Genomic DNA, 21,402 nt, shown 5'->3' with positions numbered 1-21,402 from the left:
CTGCAGCTTTGCTGCAGCTTTGCTGCGGCTTCGCTGCAGCTTTGCTGCAGCTTTGCTGCAGCTTTGCTGCAGCTTTGCTGCAGTAGCTGCTGCGAGAAGCAGCACAAGTGACAGCGCCAATAAGTAAAAACCCACAGCTACTCCACTGCCCCGGCATATTTTCTGTGGAGGCCAAAGAAGTATCCTTGAATAACTTTGCTCGCCAACTCTGCTGCTTGCAGCTGCTGCCAGCTGCAGCAGCAGCTGCAGCAGCAGCTGCAGCAGCAGCTGCAGCAGCAGCTGCAGCAGCAGCCACCTGCTGCTGCGCCAAGCCGTGAGGCGCACTGCGAAAAGCTGCAGCCCGAATGCTGCGGGCTGCACTGCGCAGGCCTTAACTGGCTGTCAGTACAGCTCACTAAGTTCTTAGCAGCAGCAGCACTCAGCAAAGCTGCTGCTGTTCTGTCTTTGATTTGAAAAACCAACTCTAGGAATAGGGGCCTTTACGCATGCTGCCAGAAGCCTCGCTGCAGCAGCAGCAGCAGCAGCAGCAGCAGCAGCATCTAGGAAACGGGGGCGCTGGCCCGGCAGCAGCAAGAGGCCTCGTGCATGGTGGCCTGCAGCAGCACCTGCTGCAGCACTTGCCTCAGCAGCTGCCTTGCTGCTGCTTGCGGTGCATGCACATCCACAATGTTGCAGCAGGGGTAATACCTGAGCGAGGCCTTCAGCGAGGGAACGCGGACTTCCGTTGTCGCGAGGGCTGCTGCAGTTGCTGCTGCTGCTGCAGTTGCTGCTGCTGCTGCTGCTGCTGGCGCTGCTGCTGCTGCTTCCAGTGGGGCAGCAGCTAAGCAGCAGCATGCGTGGGGCGCACCCGCTGGCTCAGCAGTAGTGATGCTGACATCAGCAAAGCCCTTTTGTCGCAGCAGCACTTCCACTTCCTGCATATTAGGCTGCCCAAACAGAAGTGTGGGGCAGCAGCACTTCTGAGCAGCAGCAGCAGCAGCAGCAGCAGCATCGTGACTGCCTGGGGGAGACACAGCAGCAGCATCTCGTGCAGCAGCAGGCAGCAGCGTTGCGGTGTTTCCCTTGCAGTGCAGCAGCGTGCCCTCAGCAACTGGCGCAACAGCAACGCGCTGTTGCTGCAGCTCTTGGCAAACAGACCTAGCAGCAGCAAGAGCAGCAGCAGGCGCAGCAGCAGCAACAGCAGCAGCAGCAGCTGTTGGGGCTTCATATGCCTGCAGCGGAGGGTCGTCAACTGCCACATGCAGCAGCGAGAAGCGCTGCGACAGCAGCACAGCATCTTCAAAACAAACCCTCTTCTCCAGGGCAAGCACTGCTGTGGGGTCCATAAATTGAAACTGCTGCTGCTGCTGCTGCTGCTGCTGCTGCTGCTGCTGCTGCGGTGGCTGCATGCTAAAGGGCAGCCACCAGTTAAAGAAGTGCGGCAGCGCCACGCAAGCGGAGGGAGCCGCCCGCAGCAGCAGCTGCAGCACATCTTCAGCAGAGAGTCGAAAGTCCAGCGGGATTGCTGCCACCTGTATTGCCATGTCGCCCGCTGCTGCTGCAGCAGCAGCTGCTGCTGCTGAGGCCTGCTGCTGCTGCTGCTGCTGCTGCAGCAAAGGGCCTACGAAGGACTCATCGTAGAAGAACGGCCACAGCAGCAAACCGCAAGCAGCAACTCCCAGCTGCCGGGCCCGCCCCTCCAGAGTAGCAGCAAGAGAGACTGCATTTGAGTCAGTGCTGCTGCTGCTGCTGCTGCTGCTGCCTGTGGCAGCAGCAGCAGCAGTCTCGGCCTGCCGCTGCTGATAGCGCTGCAGCAGCACTTGGAGGTCCTTTGAAAGATGGCTTTTGAGCGCTGCTTGCTGCTGCACAGGAGGGGGCCGCACGATATCACCTGCTGCAGCAAAGGTCGGGTCAATCAACAGCAGCAGCGTGTTGCTGCTGCGGCGCCACTGCTGCAGCAGATTGGCAGCAGGACCCACGCGCAGTGCAGCAGAAGCAGCAAGGACTACACAGGGCCTCCTCAGCGGCGGCAGCTGCAGCAGCAACTCAGCAGCAAAGAGCCGGTGCATCTGCTGCAAATCAGCATAGCCAAAGGGTGGGTCGCAGCAGAGGTCTGCTGCAGCAGCAGCTGCTGCTGCTGCTGCGCCGCCCCCCCGGTACTGCTGCTGCTGCTGCAGCTGCTGCTGCGGAGGCTGCACCCACTCCACAGCCTCGTCAGCGCACCGCAGCAGCAGCGGCCCATTGAAGCCTACGGTGTACACGCATGCAGCAGCAACTGGCCGCTGCAGGTCCCGCAGCAGCAGCGGCAGCAGCTCCAGCTGCTGCATGCCGCAGGGGTCTGTAGCGAGCAGCACAGTAGTGCCTTCGGCAAGTGCAGCAGAAATAACTCGCAGCAGCAGCTGCAGCCGCTGCTGAATAGGCACTTCGCCTCTTGGTTTGCTGCTGCTGCTTTCCTGCGTGCTGCTGCTGCTGCAGTTGCTGCCGCCATTGCTGCTGCTGCCTGTGCTGCTCTCCGGTTCCGGCTTCACGCTGCTGCTGCGGCTCTCGCTGCTGTTCTCGTTTGCTGGAGCGGCCGTGGCTGCCGGCGGGTTCACGCTGCTGCTTGAAGCACTGTTGCTGCCCTGCTTGCTGCTGCTGCTGCTGCTGCTGCTGCTGCTGCTACTGCTGCTGCTGCTGCTTGTGCTGGGGTGGACGCGCGCGCGAGGAGGAAGACACTCAAAAAAGAGAACTGCATCAGCAGTGGACAAACAGCTCCAGTCGGCCTCTAGCGGGCTGCGTTGGAAGACTATGCTGCTGCTGCTGCTGCTGCTGCCGTTGCTGCTGCTGCTGCTGCTGCTGCTAGGTCCCACGATAAAGATCTTCCGATTGCAGGGAGTTTCTATCAGCCAATTCGCACCCCCCAGACAGAAGCCGCTGCTGAAGGGAGTCACTACGTATTCCTGGTCCAGGTCAGGGCCTGCTGCTGCTGCTGCTGCTGCTGCTGCTGCTGCTGACGGTATAGTAGCAGCAGCTCTAATGATGTGGCGCTGGCCGTAGCTGCACAGCTGCAGCAAAGCCTCAAGATCCTTCAGCTCGCTAGCCCTGCTGCTGCTGCCTTGCTGCAGCAGCAGCAACAAGTCGTCGCCGTTTTCTTCCAAAAGCGCTGCGCTGTCGTCGTGCTGCTGGCTGCCTGCTGCAGCAGCAGGAGTGACGCGAGCTGCTGCAGACCTTGCTGCTGTTGCTGCTGCAGCTGGACCTGCCACAGCATCAGCAGCAGGAAGCACACAGCCCCCTTGCTCTGAACGCAGGAAAGAAATGCCTGTGCATCCCAGCAAGGCCACAGGCTTGGTGACCAGCACCAGCGGGAGCTGCTGCTGCTGCTGCTGCAGCTGCAGCAGCAGCAGCGGCACACCCAGCAGCCCCTGTGGGTTCGTAATGAGTATAGCGTGTAGGGGGCGGCCCCCCAGTTGCTGCAGCAGCTGCTGCGCTTGCAGCCGCAGCTGGCAGCTAAAGCGGCCCGCAGAGGCCCCCACTCCTGCTTCTGTTGCTGCTGCTGCTGCTGCTGCTGGCGGCTCTCCTGCCGCAGCAGCGGCAGCAGCAGCAGCCGCTGCTGCTGCTGTAAGGGTCTGATACCCCATGGGCGCTGACTGCAGCAGAGATCTCAGCAGCAGCGGGCAGTCCACCAACACGTTGAGGGGCCCCACCTGCAGCAGCAAGCAGCTAGAAAGGTGCGTATCTGCTGTTGCTGCTGTCCTCACTTTGCCGCTGCTGCTGCTGCTGCTGTCTAGGGGCCCGAATAAAGTTGCTTCCACCGCTGCGCAGCTGTTGCTGCAGCTGCGTCTCATCGTCATCGGCGCTCCTTCCATCTTCGCACAGAGCAGCAGCAGCAACAGCTGCTGCTGCTGCTGCTGCTGCCTTTTCTGCTATTTTTGCAAGCTGCAGCCTGCTGCTGGTGGTACTGCGCTGGCTTCGCAGCGGAGGCTTCTCCTGGTGTCGGTGGTGCTGCTTCTACTGCTGCTACTGCTGCGGCTGCTGCTGCAGTTGGCGTTGTCGCTGTAGTTGCTGCTGGTGCAGCTGCTGCTGTCTCTGTATCTCTAAGAGGGACATTGGCATTAGCATTCTTCCCTTTCGCAGCGCTCTGGGGAGTTTCTGCTGCTGCTGCTGCATCTGCTGCTGCTGGGGGCCCTCGTCGGCAACGGGGCGGGAACTCCTCACAGATTTAGTCCCTAATTCATGCTGGGTGCTGCCCCTAGGCATTAATAGCCTTTATCAAACTGAAGACATTTGTGCAGAAAGCACCAGCAACCGCAGCGAGTGTAGAAGTTGCCGCTGGCCTCCGACTAGCAGCAGCAGCAGCAGCAGCATGCAATGTTGAAGCTACTGCGCAGCAGTAGGCCACGACGAAATTGAGCTTTTCGGGTTCGCAGGTGAAATAAAGACTCATTGAGCCAACATTTTCCCTCTGGAGCCGCACTAAGTGTAGCTGCTGCAGCAGTTGCAGCTGCGGCTGTAGCTGCAGCTCCAGCTGTTGCTGCTGCAGCTGCTGCGCTGCAGACCACACCGTTGTTTAAGCCAAAGCCCAAAAGGCACGAGAGGTAAATAATCAGCTGCGGAGGCAGAAACACAAGCCCCAAGGACAGCAGGAGCAGCAGAGCTGGCGCTGGTGCTGCTGCACCTGCTGCCACACAGTGGTCTGCCAGCAACAGACACAAAGCCGCCGCTGGTGGAGAGTGGATGCTGCAGCTTCTGGTGCCTGCCCCTTGCTGCACTGGCTGCACAGCCGCAGCAGCTGCTGCTGCGGGCACAGCAACAACAGCAGCAGCAGCAGCAGCAACGCTGAAACCAGTGGTCAGCGACTACTGCCGAAAGGCGCATAGCACAGAAACCGAAACAACCCATGCGGCAACAGCAACGGCAGCCGCAGCAGCAGCAGCAACAGCAGGCGCAGCGGCAAGATGGCTGGGTGTGAGTTGCTGCAGGGCCTTGCTGCAGAGGCCCTGTGCTGCTGCATCAGAAATGACGGCGAGGTAAGCAAGCTGTCGGTACACCTTAGCCCCCACTGGTGCTGCAGCTGTAGCTGCTGCAGCGTAAGCTGCTGCTGCGGCCTTTGCTGCTGCTGCAGCCTTTGCTGCTGCTGCTTCCGCTGCGCTTGCTGTTCGTTGCTGTGTCTTCCTTCCTTGCCGCTGCTGCTGTTTCTTCTGCTTCACCTGCTGGTGGTGCTGTCACTCTTGCTGCTGGTGTTGCTCTTCTTTGTACTGCTGCAGCTGCCAAGGAGTGCTGCTGCTGCCCTCACGGAGTTGCTGCAGAGTGTGGGGCCGCTGCTGCTGCGTCGCATAGCAGCAGAGGCGGACCTGCTGCTGCATCGAGTCCGAACGTCTGCAGCAGGAGCTGCAGCGGACGCGGAAGATGAGAAGCGCCTATGGCAGCTGCTGGAGGTGCTGCTGCTGCAGCTGCAGCAGCTGCCGAGCGTCCTGCAGCAGCAGCTCTGTTCTTGTGTCTCGCTGCAGCTAGCTCCCTCAGGCCCTCCCCTCAGAAGAGCAGGAAGCAGCAACAGCAGCAACAGCAGCAGCATCTTCACTTCATCTGCTGTGCGCCCATCCCCCTTTGTGGGGGGAAGTGCTTTGCTGCGGCGCTCTATGTCCTCAGCAGAGGACGTCACTGTTGCTGCTGCTGCTGCTGCTGCTGCGTCTTTAGCAGCAGCAGGGACTGCAGCAGCAGCAGGATCAGCAGCTCAAGCCACGATGCTCGCGGGGAGGCCAATGAGACGCTGTTTAGCGTGTTTGCAGCAGCAGCCTCTCCCGCAGCAGCTGCTGCTGAATATGGCGAACAGCAGCACCGCCCATCACCGTGCTGCAGGGGAGACGCAGGAGCAGCAGCAGGAAGCAGCAGCAGCAGGCTTTGCTGCTGGCACGTCGCCCACAGCAGCAGCAGAGCAGCAGCAGCAGCAACGCGCCAACTTGGCGCAGCGGTTCCAGCAGGCTGGAGATGCCCTTTCCCCTCGGCGCTTCATGAGGAGAATGAGTTCGACGCAGCGCCTGCAGCAGCAGCTGCAGCAGCAGCAGCAGATCTACACTGCAGCAAGTCTTCAGGAGCGCGTGACGCTGCGGCGGAAGCACTTTTTAACCATCTGGATAGACACTGCATCTGCAACAAGCGCTGCTGCTGCTGTCGTTGCCCGCGCTGCAGCAGCTCAACTTGCAGCAGCACCATCAGCAGCAGCACAAGCAGCTGCAGCAGAAGCAGCAGCTGCTGCAAACGTGGTGTCCCGGAGAGAGCGCTGCATGCAGCAGCAGCAGCTCCTGCTGCTCACGTGGCTGCGGCAGCTTTCCAGCGCCCTGAAGGCAGCAGTTCCATCTTCCACAGCCACAAGGCGGCAGCAGCAAGACTGCAGCACAGTTAATGGGCTGCTGCAGCTGCAGCGCATGCAGCTGCTGCCAGTGTGCACGCTGCTTGGCGTTGCTGCGGCTGCAGTGGGGTGCCTTCGGAGCGGCTTCCTTGCTGCGCCTGTTGCAGCAGAGCGACAGCAGCAGCAGCGGGGGCAGCATCTGCTGCTGCAGGTGCTGCAGGAGCTACAAGAGCTTGCAGAAGTGCTTGGCGGAGAAGGGCGGCCGCGAGCAATCTCCAGCGGCCTCTTATCCCAGCAGCTGCTGCAGCGGCAGCTGCAGCAGCGCGTGCAGCCGCTGCTGCTGCTGCTGCTGTGTGAGCTAAGAGACACGTCGCTCATGGCTCTAGCAGAGGCAGCAGCAGCAGCAAAGGCTGCGCCGCGTCTTGCTGCTGGCAGAAACCTTCCCGTCTCACCCACGCCGTGCGAATCGCAGCAGCAGCAGCAGCAGCAGCAGCTGACAGCAGCCGATGTGCTGCTGGGTGCACGGCAGCAGAAGCTGCAGCAGCTGCTGTTTGCTGTTGCCCTTGAAGAAATGCGTCTTTGCACGGCAGACAGCCGCAGCGACGAGCTCTCAAGCCCTTCTTTGCTGCAGCCTGTTGCAGCAGCAGATGCTGCAGGTGCATGCATGGAAGCAGCAGCAGCGCCGGCATCAGCAGCAGCAGCAGCTGCTGCTGCTGCAACTGCTGCGGCCCGCTGCAGCGCCGACACCTGGTGGAGCTGCCGCGTCATTTCTCGCTGGCTGCTGTTGCTGCATTTGAGCACTTGGGGAGCAGCAGCAGGATCAACTGCAGCAGATGCAGAAGCAGGTGCAGCAGCAGCAGCTGCAGCAGGCTCGCCCAGGCAAATGCTGGAGCTGTTCCGCTGGAGCATGCAGCAGCTGCAGCAGGGGTTGCTGTCGTTGCGGCGGGCTCTGCCACGCCTTCCCCAGCTGCAGCAGCAACTGCTGCATTTGTCGCAGCCAAGACAGCAGCAGCGGCTCGTGGTGCAGCTGTCGCAGCAGCTGCAAGAGCAGCAGCATCTGCTGCTGCAGAGCATGAGCTCGCTGCTGCGCCACCGCATCCGCAGGCTTGAGGCAGCAACAGTCTGTCTCTTTGCTGCAACCCAGCAGAGTCAGCACCACGGAAAACAGCAGCAGCAGCAGCAGCGGCAAAAGCAGCAGCTGCTGCGGCAGCGCACGCAAGACTCATCTTCACAGGGTGGCTCCTTGCTGCTGCTGCAGGCCGACTCCGCATTGCAGGAATTTGCTGCTGAGTGCAGCAGCAGCAGCATGCGGTACAAGTCGGACGTGACTGCAGCACAGCTTGGAGACATTTGTGCGCTTTTTATGCGGCAGCAAGAAGCCCGCTGTTTGTCCCTCATGCTGCAGCTGCTGCATTCTCGCCAGCAGCAGTTGCAGCAGCTGCAGCTGCTGCTGCAAGTGCAGCAGCAGCCGCAACAGCAGGATCCGGAAGGCGGATGGAAGGCTCCGAGTATCAGTGCTGCACCTGTTGATGTAGGCGCGAGATCGACTTACGCGTAGCCAGCTATAGCAGCAGCAGCAGCAGCAACGGCAGAATCAGCAGCAGCAGCAACGGCAGAATCAGCAGCAGCAGCTACAGCCGCCATCAAAAACTCGTTATCTAGGCCGTACTCACACAACACCTAATTACCTGTTGCTGGGAATGCTGCCATTGCTGCTGGTGCTGCTTTGGTTGGTCTTTTTGCTGTTCACTTTGCTGCTGCTGCAGTAAGCAAACTCCTCTTGCGCCATATGGTGTGTGTGCATGCGCTTCAGCTGCTTCTGCTGCAGCTCCTGCCGCAGCCCTCGCTGCTGCTGCTGCTGGGGACAGTGCAGCAGCAGCTGGTGTCACCTTTCGCGGCTCCAGCCACAGCACCAGCAGGTCCCGGCCATAAGCGCGCTCCAGATGAAGTGTCGTCCCTATGTGTACAAATGTCAATATACTAGGTTATATATATGTATGTAACTAAGCCATGCTGCACCTGACTAATTAATGACAACATGAAAGCCCTACTGGAATGACGCACAGCTACGTGAAACCATGCATTCTTCAGTGCTACATTCACCTTAACAGCAGCGATGTCATGACCAGCTCCGTTTTGCTCCGGCGCCGACAAAGGACGCAGTGAAGAATCCCCTTGAAATGGATAGTCACAAATTTCGGACGTTTTTCACAGTATGCGTCCTGTGCGGAACATTGGATGAGCACCGCATCCTTCTGCGGACGTCTTTTGTTAACTAGGGAAGCAGTGTGGCTATTCCTGCAAATCGTTTCCAAATGAAGGAATTTGCGAGATTTGTACCAGTCTTCAAGAGCGCAAAATGCTGAAGCTACTGTCATAAGTGTCATGCACAACTCATACGATCTTGCGATGTCCCCATTGCACAAGATTCCGGGTACACCATATGCGCGCTTGAGCTCCAGCGGGCTTTTAGCAGACTGCACCTGAGACGGCACGAACGCGGGCAACAACGTAGTAGAAGATTTCTGCAGTTAATGCGATGAAGGCTTTCGTATTTTAGAGCACAGGCCTCCCACGTTTAGCAAGCTGCTACGAGCGTTCAATTGCCCTGAGGAACTGACCAACGTATTAGGGGCCTCAGCGCATTTCCTCGCATGCCTATCGTGAATTCAAAGGCTTGAGAAAATGGCTGGAAACAGGCAAATCCATGCCCCAGGTGCAGTTCTCCATAATAAAACAGTCTCCATGAAGAGTCCATGCCGGCTGCGCGTGAACAGCGATTCTTCTCACCAGTTGCAGGAAGGCAGGTATCGTGTGCCTTGAGGGATACTTATCAGGATATTCAAGAACTGCGGTCAAAATGGGGCATAGCTATGTGGTAATAATGATGTGGATGATCCGACGTTTATGGAATATTGAATAGTTGAGCAATTTCTGGTGCCGCGAAAGTGGATTAGCAATAGAAGCCTAGTTACGGGAAAGCCTCTGAAAGGTTGCGCGAAACACATGTGCTGCAAAGCAACAGTGGCAATGATCCGAAAAACATTTGAAACGAGCATTTAGTGATGTAGGAGACAACAAGGTTTACTCGGGTAAAAGAAATTAATGCTTGTAAGCGTAAAACGCGAAGCCAAGTTTCGACAGGTAGTAATTCCGGTGCGTATGGTTCTATTCCTACGCGATTTGCACGCTCTCAGACCTGCCTATGCTCCTATTGCTAGTGCGTTTGCACGGTTTGAAGACCGCAAAACTGAACATTCTTCCTGCGTCAATGATGTTCTTGGCATACAGAATTCAGCATTTCTTCTCGCTGAGCGCTCACAAACATTAATATCTTTCACCCATGCGTTATTCCTATCACTGGGCAAAAAGAGAACTGCTGCACAATTCGCTGCATCAACTGCCCGGTTTTGAGGGTAGGGTTTTCGAGAGGCAGAGACGCATAGTGCAATTTTGATGCTCAGCGCAATCACCATAATATCTTGTTGCCTCACGACAGGATTCGAATATTGCCATTATGAAACACGGAATTTCCAGAGGGCGAAATCATTTCTAGTGGCTGTTCAGCAGACTAGAGCGATTATTCCTGCTTTCTACAACTGGATATACAACGAAAACTGCGGCACCATTTTGCTTCTTCCGGAAAAAATGAAGCTGCATCCGCGTCGCAATTTAGTCCTCCAGACATACCGACCTCCATGGCGGGTATTGCGACAGAGTTAAGCTATAAGAGCGCAAGGGGAAGGAAGGCACCTTAGTGTCTGGTCCTCCACATGATTCGAGAAAATTGCATCTCTGCAAGTAAACCCATTCAGCTGAGCCTAAATTAAAGGCAGAGTGCCTAGTAAGACCTAGTCCACATGGAATGGGAGGTGTCTTTCCGTTGCCACGTCGACTGGCCCGCTCCTGCTATTTTGAAATACTCGTTTTCAATGCTTGGCCGCAACGCTGAAATGTAGGCGCACTGCTAAGTGGTTATGCTGGCCCATCAGCATATTTGCGGTGAACGATCATTCCAATCTATCCACAAAAGCTGGTACCTAGAGTTTGTAGACTGTGGTGCTTATGTCACACGTGTAGACACCTCGCAGCTGTGCTGCATCGCTAAAGAGCTAACACGCCCAGCGCTAGAACAATTTCATCTGTGCGAGTTTTACGCGGCATGCTGAAATTTCCGGAACTGTTCGTGGTTTCTGCAATTGCTATGCTTCGTAACTGCTATGAAATCGCGCCACTGCTCTAAGCCGCCTCGCTCCCCTGTATTTCTGCCCAACACTCGTGGCGCTGCTAAATTGTTTCACTAGATTTGGTCGCCTCTGCAGTGTGTTCTACTTTAGATTTTGTCGTTCCGTATCTAGTGTTGTATGAGCTGCGTATGGCGACTACTTTTGTAGTCACAGTTGCTGTGTTTGCACCGTTGGCTCCTGGTCCGTTGTGCATGCGCTACTTTTTTGACCAAATCCCGTGAACCTGCTGCTACGGCACCATTTCGGACAGCCTCATGCCGTCATCTTCTATGCATCTGTGCCAATTGCGGCACCCCTTCCCTACAGAACACCTCACCATACACGTCTTATAAGTCCCAAATTGAAATTGGCGCGGCAATATTGACAGTAGACGACACTGCAGGAGCAACAACATCTACGGAAAACAACGTACCAGCGCCCCAGGCTCATGACACACAAGCAAACTAGCCCTCCACACCAGTCTGGTGGCAAAGTTTCATAGTATCTACGAGGCGGAACATCTGTAGAGGCGAAGAACATTTAGAGCAGCTACACAATGAAGTGAAAAAGGCACATAGCCATGCGCCTGAGGCTGAGAGAGACTACCCGAGAGGACCGCTAGTCGGCCAGTTGACATGTCAGCAAATAGATATATGCCATAGACCGTGGACTGAGCCTTGGTGAGCACTTTGCTTTTTATTTAGGCTCAACTAAATGGGTTTACTGATAGAGAGACTATCTTGTATATGTGTGGGGAGGCCGAGACACCAGCGCGCCTTCCATCCTCTTTGTTCCTGTGGTTTAGGTATAACGCAGCAACCGGTGTGGAGGCTAGGATTTCTCGATGGATTTGGTGCAGTGCTGGGGTGGGTCCAGCTGTGCCAGAAGAAATAAATTCACGGCGCAAAGCACTGAAGGGCTTTCGTCTATTTTCAAAGGCGAAAAGTAGGAATAACCGTTTGAGTCTACTACACAGCCACTCGAAAATATATCACACACCAGCAGTTGGGCGCTTGCTGTGAGTGCTAATATTCTAACCCTCACGTGAGGCAACAAATTTTGGTGGTAAATGAGCTAAGAGACGTAAGTGCATCCTGCGCAATTACCACTCGAAAGCTTTGTTCTCAAAAGCCTGTAGTTAACACAGCAACTTCTGTAGCAAACGCTTGTGTCCCCCTCATGACGTTGGATACAAGAAGCAGAGCACGACCGTTGGTGAGCCGGGTGTCTTACCGGTAAAGTAAAGCGACAGGCAGTAGGGTGAAGGAAACTTAATTGTGTGCAGCAAATGAATGCTGTAGCATAGCGGAAAATGCCTGCTGCTGTTTCTTCCTTGAAGAGCATTCCACGGCCACCTCGGCGGCGGGTATAATATTACGTATCATCCACCCTGCGCCCGTTCTTCAGCACATAGTATGAGCCCTGTTGGTGCGTAGCCATGTGCCTCATTTGGGGAGAACTGTCTCATGAGTCAGAGGTGTCTTCTTTCGCTTGTAAGGAAAACAGGGACCGTTCTAAAAGAGCTACAGCAAGTGAAAGGAGGAAACGCGGCAGTGACTTGACCGCAGCATTCCAGAGCAGTACGACCTTAGTCGAGAAATGTTGCCAAATCCTCAAAATTGGTAGGCCCAATTGAGCTCCGGCACCTTGTGCAGTTTCTTTTTCTGTTTTTTGTCCCTGTTTATTTCGCGCCATACACTGGTATTGTGAACAGATGCTTTCAAATCCCTGTGACTCTCCTAGTGGGACTTCTAACGAAAGCTGGGAAACTGTGCAAGTCTGGGCTTCATCGGCGAGGTCGTGTAAAGACCACCTGTTCACAACAATAGCTTGGGTCTGAAGTGCTTTTAAAGAGAAACAAGGCAATCATAGATCATAGTCCAGTCAGTGGCGCGGTGCTGTATTGTTATATTGCTGGGGGCATGTCGGCTCGTATTCATCACAAGTGGCTGCTCAATTAACGCCTGTAAGGACGAACTTGAGCGTGGAAATTCTGAACTTAGGCAGGACACGCACATTCTCCCTGGGTTGCAGTACTGCGATGGTACGAACTACTAATGTTGCAGCTGATCCTACGGAAAAAGCAGAGATGCTAGAGGCAATGCGTGTGTAGAGTAGGGTCTTTGTGAAATATGAGCCTGTGTTGAATGCAGCTCCATGGTACGAAAGCCAAAACTGCGATTTTGACTATATCACCTGAAGAGTCAGGAAGACGCTTGAGCAAGCTGATTCCTGCGTCCAGTAAGCATGTCAATCTGAGAATGCAACATTTCTGAAGAATCAAAACACTTAGCAGGAGTATGAAGTGCCTTGAACGCAGAGCTTGATGTAACATGCAAGCAATAGCCTTAGCACAGCCCAGTAGGTGACACTGCTCGACCACATCACTGCGCAAAGTGTTTTCCTTTTTAAATTAGATGCAATTTTTACACGCATGCCACGTTTTTGCCAGCATAGCCGGCTGCATACCTCGCCTTTTGCTGCAGAACATGCGTTGACGTGCTAGAAAGTTTCGTTTATGCGTCGACATGCTTTATGTTTGCCAGAAATTCTGGTTCACTGAAGTACCTATATGGATATATCCTCCGATTCATAAAGAAAGTGACATCCTGTGCTCAATTTAAAGGCTCAGTGTCCCTAGCAGTGCCAACCAGAAGAGTCGGTGTCCTATCTCGGCAAAGTTCAGTAGTAGCAGGCTTGTGTAAGAGATGCTTGCCGACTTGAGTGCCGCATTCAAGTACCTCCTCACAAATAAATGCATCTCGCTATACCTGCAGTGTATCTTAGAGCTTTTCTGCTTATGGTGTAACCGACGTAGCCGAGGCATTGTTTGACGGAGAAGCGTATGCAGAGTCTCAAAAGAATTGTCTTTTAAAAGGGAGAGTTTACACTTGTTCCGCGTAGACGTGTTCGTGAAACGCTAAGCGGTCTATAGAAATGGATTCTTCTTATGATTTACTGCACCGCTATCCACTCTGGGCCGCAGCACCGTTCTCTAAGTTGCCTGCAAAGCCGTCACGGCCTTTTGCTGCCTGAAGAGCATTGCGTTGTAGTTAACTAGATCCATCGCTGAGGGCAGCGCAGCATCCTCCAACATACCTTGTAGTTTCCTGTGAAGCTCGTACCTTCCATTTTGCATGAGTACTCCAAAAAGAGCGTCTCGCTGAAGCAACGGCTGTGCGCTTCCTATCAGCGAGAATTTAACTTGCGATTAAGCGATAAAAGGCTACAATTCAATTATTCTCCTCAAAGTCTTTCAGGAAACATTAGGATGTCTTGGGAGTCTATAACATTTCGGCTGCCGCCGAACGGAGAAAGCCCACAGCTGTAATGTGCAGCGCTGCAGCCCTGCGTGGGAATAGCCCTATGTAGTTATAGGTGAGGAACACGGAGGATGGTTGTACTGTTGATCACGAGGCTCTCAAGGGGTCAAAGTGCTTGTGTATTATTTGTTAAATGTGTTACGTAAATTGTCCTTTGTCCAAAAACATGAAATAATATTAGGGTCTTTTGAGGAAAAGCAACTGTGGCACTGCAGTAGACGAGGCGTTGGGTCCTCGGGAACTGATTTAGGGTATAGGCTACACACTGTCAGCGATGGTGCTAACAGTCACGCACACAACAAAGAATACGCAAGCATCTTGACCCGTTGAGAGCCTCGTGGTCAAGGGAAGCAGCATCCTTCGTATTTCATCCTTCGTATTTCCTACTGTACAAGTAAGTTTCATTGCTGAGAGTACACCGGTGTGTACCTTCGTACAAAGTAGGAAATATTATGCAGGGGCGCAGCGTCGTCTAGCCCGCCACACCTGGTTTATGAGGTAACGTGCTGATAGTTTCCGTTACGGCTTTGGTTACTGCTGCCGTCCCATGCCGCTTATCACTCAGCGGCTCTTGGAGCGTAGAGCGAGACCATGCCGGGTGCTCCTACCTACAACCATATTTTTTCGCCAAGCGCGTCATTCCGGTGGATGTGTTTACTGTCATTTTCCAAGCATTGCGCTTGCAGTGCACACCGACGCATTTCTTTGTATTGTGGTTTTTCTTCTAAATTAGGGTAGAGCTTGTACTAGGCCACATACTTGCAAACCCTGATTAGAATGGAGCATTTAGGAGTTTTCATGCCAGACAGCTTGCTACGCTTTGCACGTGATGTCTACTGCTTTGCTATTTTGCACTGAAATGTTGCCGTCTTTATCGTTATTATGAATGGTACCGATTCCCGTAGAAGGGCCTGTACTTGTTGTGCTGGTGGCTTGTGCCCAGTGATATCGTACTATCTTTTTCCATCTTGCGTTTGGCTCATGCCTTCACATGCTAGATTATGGCATTTGCCATTGACGTGTGTCGCCCTTTCTGATGATAAACAGTTAAAAGAGCAATTCTTGTGCTTCACATGACAGTCTCGACTGACACATAATGCGCCCGTCTGAAAAAGCCTACTGATCTTTCTTCGAAGTTGCCCCTAATTTATTTTGTTACTCGTCTTCACGACGTTCCAGATACTGCATGCTGTGCACTTGAGTGAAGTATCACAGTGTCGCTGGGACCTCAACCCAACGAATACTGGGCGGGCTGGTATGGGCACCTTTAGCGTTCATGAACCTGTAATGATAGGCGTGAAAGCTTTCCAGTCGCAGCCTCCATTGAAGGGCGTCCTATAGTAGCCGCGTAATTCGTGCACGATATGGGATGAGTAGTTGCCAATAGGGATAATTCCGTTTCTTCGTTGCTCTTCACGCTTTTGGAGCCATCCCTCGATGAAGTGCCAGTCTCTACAGGTGTATCCGTTCTGTTTATCCATGTTCCTAGGCACATTTTCAGTACAACTAGCAAAAAAGAGCAGCAGCCACGTTGAGTCTGGCGGAATGTACATGTGGAGTACTTTGGACTGTGCTGGGCAACAGCGCTGAAGCACCTTAGAGGTACCCCTAGTCTACGTTTTTAGCAGTGAGTCTCCCTTCAAAGTGCAACATGCCTGTGTTCTACGAACTAATTTTCCGGAGTACCTGGAAATCTCCAGCGGTTATTCCGGCACAAGCCGCATAAAGAGCCGGAACAACGAACTCTACGTAAGCAAATGGCGTAATATTTTGATTGGAGAAAATGCAAAAGTTTCGAGGAGATGTACCCGCGTTTTGCTCTGGAGGTGATATCGCTGTCAAACAGGGTCAGCGCTTGTGTTGACCGGTCGCTGATCTGGAATGGTGACGCTTGACATAGACGTGATGAACTGGGCATTTTGTGAAACAGTAGTTCTTAAAACAGCAAGGCAACAAATTAAGAAGGAACCTCGCAGACCTTGTGAGCAGAGCCCAAGTGTGATAAAAAATGACGTATGAGGCGTCGGCTATGCGCAGACGTCTGCACCCGCAGGAGTTGGAATTACAGAGGGCAACATGGTGTAGTAAATTTCGCGCCACAAGAAAGCCAAATCCTGAGGCCACACCTGTGAGCTCTGGCTGTCCAGTATAGCTGAGTCGGAAAAACAACAAAGCTGTGAAGCCGTCACTCGATGCAGACTTTGAGAAAGCCAAAGGAACTTGCGTGGCCTGAACTCAACTGGAGATGTCAGCAGATAAAAAACTGCAAAGAAAAGAAGACCTCAAACAAACGCACCCGCTGTAAAACGGGCGGCATTAGGGACTGTCCCACGCTCTGTAAAAATTGAGCAGTGCCGTGAGTAGAGGAGGCGCCCACGCACGCTGGTTATGCCTAAGAGACTTTTAGCGGTGAACACATGAGATTGTACGCAGGCACGTCATACGCCCAAACGTTTCCACAGGAATGTGGTGTACGCAGACGCAGGGACGCGCACAATTATAGGAACACACTCCGACAAGGCAGGCTGTAAATACGAAGGGGCAGCCGCCAACGCAGAGAAAAATACCATAACTTGGCGATAGGAGGAGATCTGAGGCTGACAAAGTAAATCAGGGCTCCACACTGCGCCGAATTGCACACACTTTTGTTCAAACGATAGTATGGCATGCTCTTTTGACACTTCACTAACTAGTGTGCTGTTCCGCGTGCATGCTGGACGCTTTTGGGCTTGCCGTACGGTTGCCTGACATAGTATCAACGCCTGTTGCTGCAATGACTAGTCGCGCTTCTTTATCAGTCCCGCAGTGTTAAAATGCGCACAGGATTGTCTAAGACGGAGCCCCACTGCAACGCCTCCCGACAACGATGGCTCTTTGAGGATCGTGTGTTGACCGTCTTAAATGGTGGGGCACCATGCCTGCGACGAGAACCAAATAGCTATACTGTAGTGGGCAAGCACTACAATAGGGATTGCTGGTGACCTTAAGACGGTAGCTGGCGAGTGACGTAAGAGATGAACGCACTCAAAGAGCGCGGCAACTTCTTAATAGTAACGAAGTTAGGCAATTTATCAGCAAGGAATTAGCATGTGTAAACTAAAATTCTCTGCGAATTACCGAAGACTGCGGCTAGTAATACCGCCGACACCGGCGTGAGCCATCGCCGCATCTGACCATGAAAGCAAGGTCCCTGAGTGCAGGGACTTCTTAGGGTTTTTTTTCATGAGATATGCGTCGAATGTACAGGGTTTGTTAAAAAGCGCCCTATTCGTGGGCCAGGTAGCAACGTAGTAGCAGCGGCTGTAGTACACTGCGTCCTCTACTGCGTGTACGATGATGCACAGCCGTCAACTCTCGTGTTCAATGAAGTCTTCTCTCCTACCGATGCATCGGTCGCGTATAATCTTCCAACATATTAAGAGGATCGTTTTATGTGAAATTCTCAAAATCATATTTCCTAAAAGTCGTTATTAGGGGCAACTTCAAAGAAGGATCAATAGCCTTTCTGAGACGGGCGCATTATGTGTCAATCGAGACTCTCATGTGAAGCACACATATTGCTCTTTTAACTGTCTTTTAGAAAAGATTTAGTGTCCTGGTCCTTGTTAGCGTTGCCCAGGATGGTGTTGGGCTCATTGTGACGTATTACTGCAGAGACGATACGTAGCAGCGCGCAACGTCGAAATTCTTATCGGTCATTCCCTTTGTCTTTTTGCCTGCCGCACATTTTAGTGATCCTGTGACTTGACTGCTTACAACTGAGAGCTGCGGTCAGCTGAAGATCAAAAGATGGAGCATGCAGATAGACTTAACCTATCACGCGGCGGTGCTGCCGTCTGCAGTATTGAATGAACTGTAGATTGCTGCGGAAAAGCTCCAGGTGCGACTTTTTTCTTGATATGCTCTAGTCTATATACATGTGAGCATATAGAAGAAACAGAAAGTGATTGACTCTGAAATCGAAATATCCAGGGCACCACCATCTCTTTGACGAAATCGTCACGGAATACTATCCATACTCTACGTGTGCTAGATCTATTAGTGTAGTGGGCAAAGCCTACAATCGCGCTTGCGGCTGAGCTTCAGAGGATAGCTAGCTGATGACCTGTAAGCGGCTAAGAGGTTAATGCGCTGATGGAGCGCGGAAACTCCAAACAAGTAAAGGAGAACAACAATTTACTAGCAGAACAATATGTATAAACTAGAATTGTCTACGAATACCCTATGTTTGGGCCTGACGACAAGGCCGGATGTAGTGCACAGGCACTACAATAGGGCTTGCTGGTAACCTATAGAAGATAGCTAGCTGGGGACCTGCAAAAGGTCATAAGGCTGAACTAGGACAGGACCTTCTTACTGCTGTCGAAGTAAGGTAATTTTTTGGCAAAATACCATGTAAACACTAGACGTGTCTGTAAATACCTGGAGATTGGGGCTGACGACAGCTGCGGTCCGGCTGCAGGCCTCCTCCCCACAGGGCCTAGGAGGCGAGAACCCCGAGTGGGGGGGATTTTCAAGAAAACAGATTTTGAAGAAAAACAAAAAAACTGCATTTTCTGATACTTGGACTACTGTTTCGTGGAAATGCGCCCAAGGTAGACGGTTATCATAGGCCCCTACTCGTGGGGCATGTAGCAGCGTAGTCGCAGCAGTAGGTGCTGTAGGGCGACCTGCACGGGCAGCGGTGCGGATCACCCTACCGGGCGAAGGAAGCAAGAACCACGAGTGAGCGGCTTTGAGAAATTTTGGCTAGAGAGGACTCAGAAGCGTCTTGCGTTTTCAATAATTTGGTAGATGCTTCCCCACAGATGCGTGCACAGTAGAGATAGTTTCATAGAGCGCCCAAGTTCTGGACCAGGTTCAGAATGCACGGTGTACTACACTTAGCGTCTTCCTACGTATTCTGTGCGTACGGTCCGTTTCTTGCTCTTCCGTCCATTTTCCTCTTGCACACCACAATGCCTCTTTACTGAATGCAGAAGTAAGCAGGTGCCGCTTCGCGTTCGGTCTTCCAATGCTGTCAGGAGGCCCTGAGTAGTGCTTTCCGTTTCTTCCGATCTGTTTTCTTCTTCTGTCAACCTGCTGAACTCATACTACAGAACTACAGGCTTTTGAGGCATATATGCATAGCCAACCGAAAACAAAGTGCTCGTTTTGTCGTGTTGCATTGCTTCACGCATTGTTTCACCAATCACAAGGTCCGTCGTCCTCGCTCTACGGGTGGCTGTGACGACGTGGCGGGGCGCTTGGAGTGGTTGTAACCCACTGAAAAGGGCCTGTTGAGGGCGACGCAGTCGATTCCTTTGTTGAGTACTGGATATGCTGGGGCTTGTTCACTCAGCTCTGGGAAGCTAGCGCTTTCAGGCTAGATGTTCTAGTGATCTGTGAACCGTTGATTGCTAACGTGCGGATAAGTCGCACTAGCTGCGGCCCATCGCTGGCCTAGACTAAATTGGATCTTCCAATAAATTAACGCAGTGGCTGTAGTACACTGGGTTCTCTGCAGCGTCTACGATGCTGCGCAGCCCACAACTCGAGCGTTCTATGAAATATTCTCTACTACCGAAGTATCGGTCGCGTAACGTCTACAAACGTATTAAAAGGACCGTTTTGTTTCGAGTTCTCAAAACCATATTTTCATAAAAGTCTTTTTTTCTCGTTCTTGCTGTGCTGGTCCGGTGAGGATGTGACACGCACCTGTGCCGGCGTTGTCGGCAGCCCCAAGCATAGAGCATCCGCAGGTATTTCCAGTCTATACATGTTAATTTGTTAATAAATTGCATTTGTATTTCACTAGTGAGAGGCTACAGCGCTCAATCCACGTCTCAACCTCTTAACTGCCTATAGGTCATCCTCTATAGGTCACCATGAAGCGCCATTGTAGCGCCTGCGCACTATAGTCGCTGAAATTAATGCGTGATTCAGCGTCTGTTTTTTCCCCGACTATTTTCGCCTCAGTTTTCGTTCTAGAGCGCTTTACGCAGTTCCGTGGACTCGCGTCTTCACGTTTTCTCGGCCTCGGAGGTCTTGTCAAATTTGTCTCTCCGCAGTACCAGAAGCTCCGCAGCTCTTACTGCGTGCTTGCGTTGCATTTCGTCTTGACACAATTCTTTGGCGCTGTGAGCTGCAAGATGAAATGTTCACGCAGGATTTCACCTTCAAACCCTGTAATGAGCAGACTGCTGTGTTGATGCACTTCTGATTCAGGATTTTAAGTGGCCCGTGCTGCCAGCAGCAAGTTTACTCGCCTTACAGTTCCACATTAGAGCATTTGGCTTCGGATGCATCTCGTGGACATCATGGTGCTGTGACTGGTCGCATGTGGCGCGATTCTATGCCAGACAAACAAACAAAAAGAGCAACAGTGCATCTGCTTCCTGATGTGCACGAAAAGGAAGGGAACTGGCATTTCTGAGTGCGGATTTCCTTCGTTACGTCTGATTTTCCAGACATTGTGCAGCTAGCATATCCAAGTCTTAGTACTGGACCTCAGAATGCTTCACACTAAACGACTCTGAGCTGCTTCGTTTCAGACGGGTGCCACTTTAACATTTGTTGAAGCGCGCTAGGCCTCCTGTCTTGTTCGAATTAAATTCGCAGTAGTTAGAAAGTTACTTAAGTAATTACTGAATGACTAAAGCCCTCACAAATTTGTTTTCAAGAGATCTCAATGAAACTTATCATCTCCGCAAATGCAAACAGGTTCGTAAAGTAGTAATCAGACTGATGATTACACAGCACAAAAGTTTCATCCTTGTATAAAGCCAAGCAGTAAGTAAGAATTTTAGTAAGCCTTCATATATGATAGCTGGGTCACACAAAAAGTTCGCGGCCAACTCACCCCAGTGGAGCCTCCCCAGTAGCTAGTCTGCAAGGCTGATGAGCTACAGAAAAGGATAGGTGAGATGGTGTGCGATGCGTTTTAGCTAATGTAAAAGCCGTATGTCTCCAACTTCTCTTGCCGTCAGCTTTTGTCCCACTCTGTGTCAGCCTTGCATTCGTTTCACCGCATGGGATTTTGTCCTCTTGTGTAGCAGTTAATCAAGTTTTCTAGAGGAGTCATTATACTGGCAGCTTCGCTTGAGTTTTATCCTTCTTTTGCTCTACTTCGAAGGCAACGACAAAACAATGAAATTCTCCACTTTCCCGGCATAAAGAAAAACTTCTTTTCCTTGTAGTTTGTTTCATCGGAGATCTTTTCTGATGTGGCATGCTTTGCAGTGAAGATACAATGGCTTGAGCTTTTCTGTATCACGCTTGGTCATGGAGGGTTTCTCGTAGTACTACTGCCAACATTCGGCTGGCACGCAGTGCAGCTCCGCACTCGAACTTTCGGTGCACTGCAGGTCAATATAGCTTTCCGCAATTTACAGCTTGTGCCACTGAATCTCTGAGTACTGCCTGTCCTCGTACCGTTACCAAGTAAAAAGCAATGCTCCGTTCCGATTCCTCCCCGCCAGATTAAAGATTTCTGCAAAATTCACACTGCGTTGTACGGAAGTGAAGCAGCTAGACGTAAAATTGCCCCTTACACAGATAGCTGCTTAGG

General features: G+C 52.6%; 2 protein-coding genes across 2 annotated transcripts; one reads left to right on the top strand and one right to left on the bottom strand.

Moving 5' to 3' along the window:
* Positions 1 to 539: 539 nt before the first annotated feature.
* On the bottom strand, positions 540 to 3,824 carry ENH_00074200 (hypothetical protein, conserved; the record flags this gene model as incomplete). Its single annotated transcript, XM_013582782.1, has 1 exon — positions 540 to 3,824. The coding sequence occupies one exon, from the start codon at positions 3,822 to 3,824 to the stop codon at positions 540 to 542; it is 3,285 nt and encodes a 1,094-aa protein (XP_013438236.1).
* Positions 3,825 to 4,913: 1,089 nt separating this feature from the next.
* ENH_00074190 (hypothetical protein, conserved) lies at positions 4,914 to 7,862 on the top strand (the record flags this gene model as incomplete). The annotated part of the gene is made up of 2 exons (XM_013582781.1): positions 4,914 to 4,985; positions 5,223 to 7,862. 2 exons carry the CDS (start codon positions 4,914 to 4,916, stop codon positions 7,860 to 7,862), a joined length of 2,712 nt encoding a protein of 903 aa, XP_013438235.1.
* Positions 7,863 to 21,402: the final 13,540 nt, after the last annotated feature.

Source organism: Eimeria necatrix, genomic scaffold (assembly GCF_000499385.1).
Source record: "Eimeria necatrix Houghton genomic scaffold, Enh_scaff74, whole genome shotgun sequence".
Classification (NCBI taxonomy): Eukaryota; Apicomplexa; class Conoidasida; order Eucoccidiorida; family Eimeriidae; genus Eimeria; species Eimeria necatrix.
This window is presented reverse-complemented; position numbering and strand designations above follow the sequence as displayed.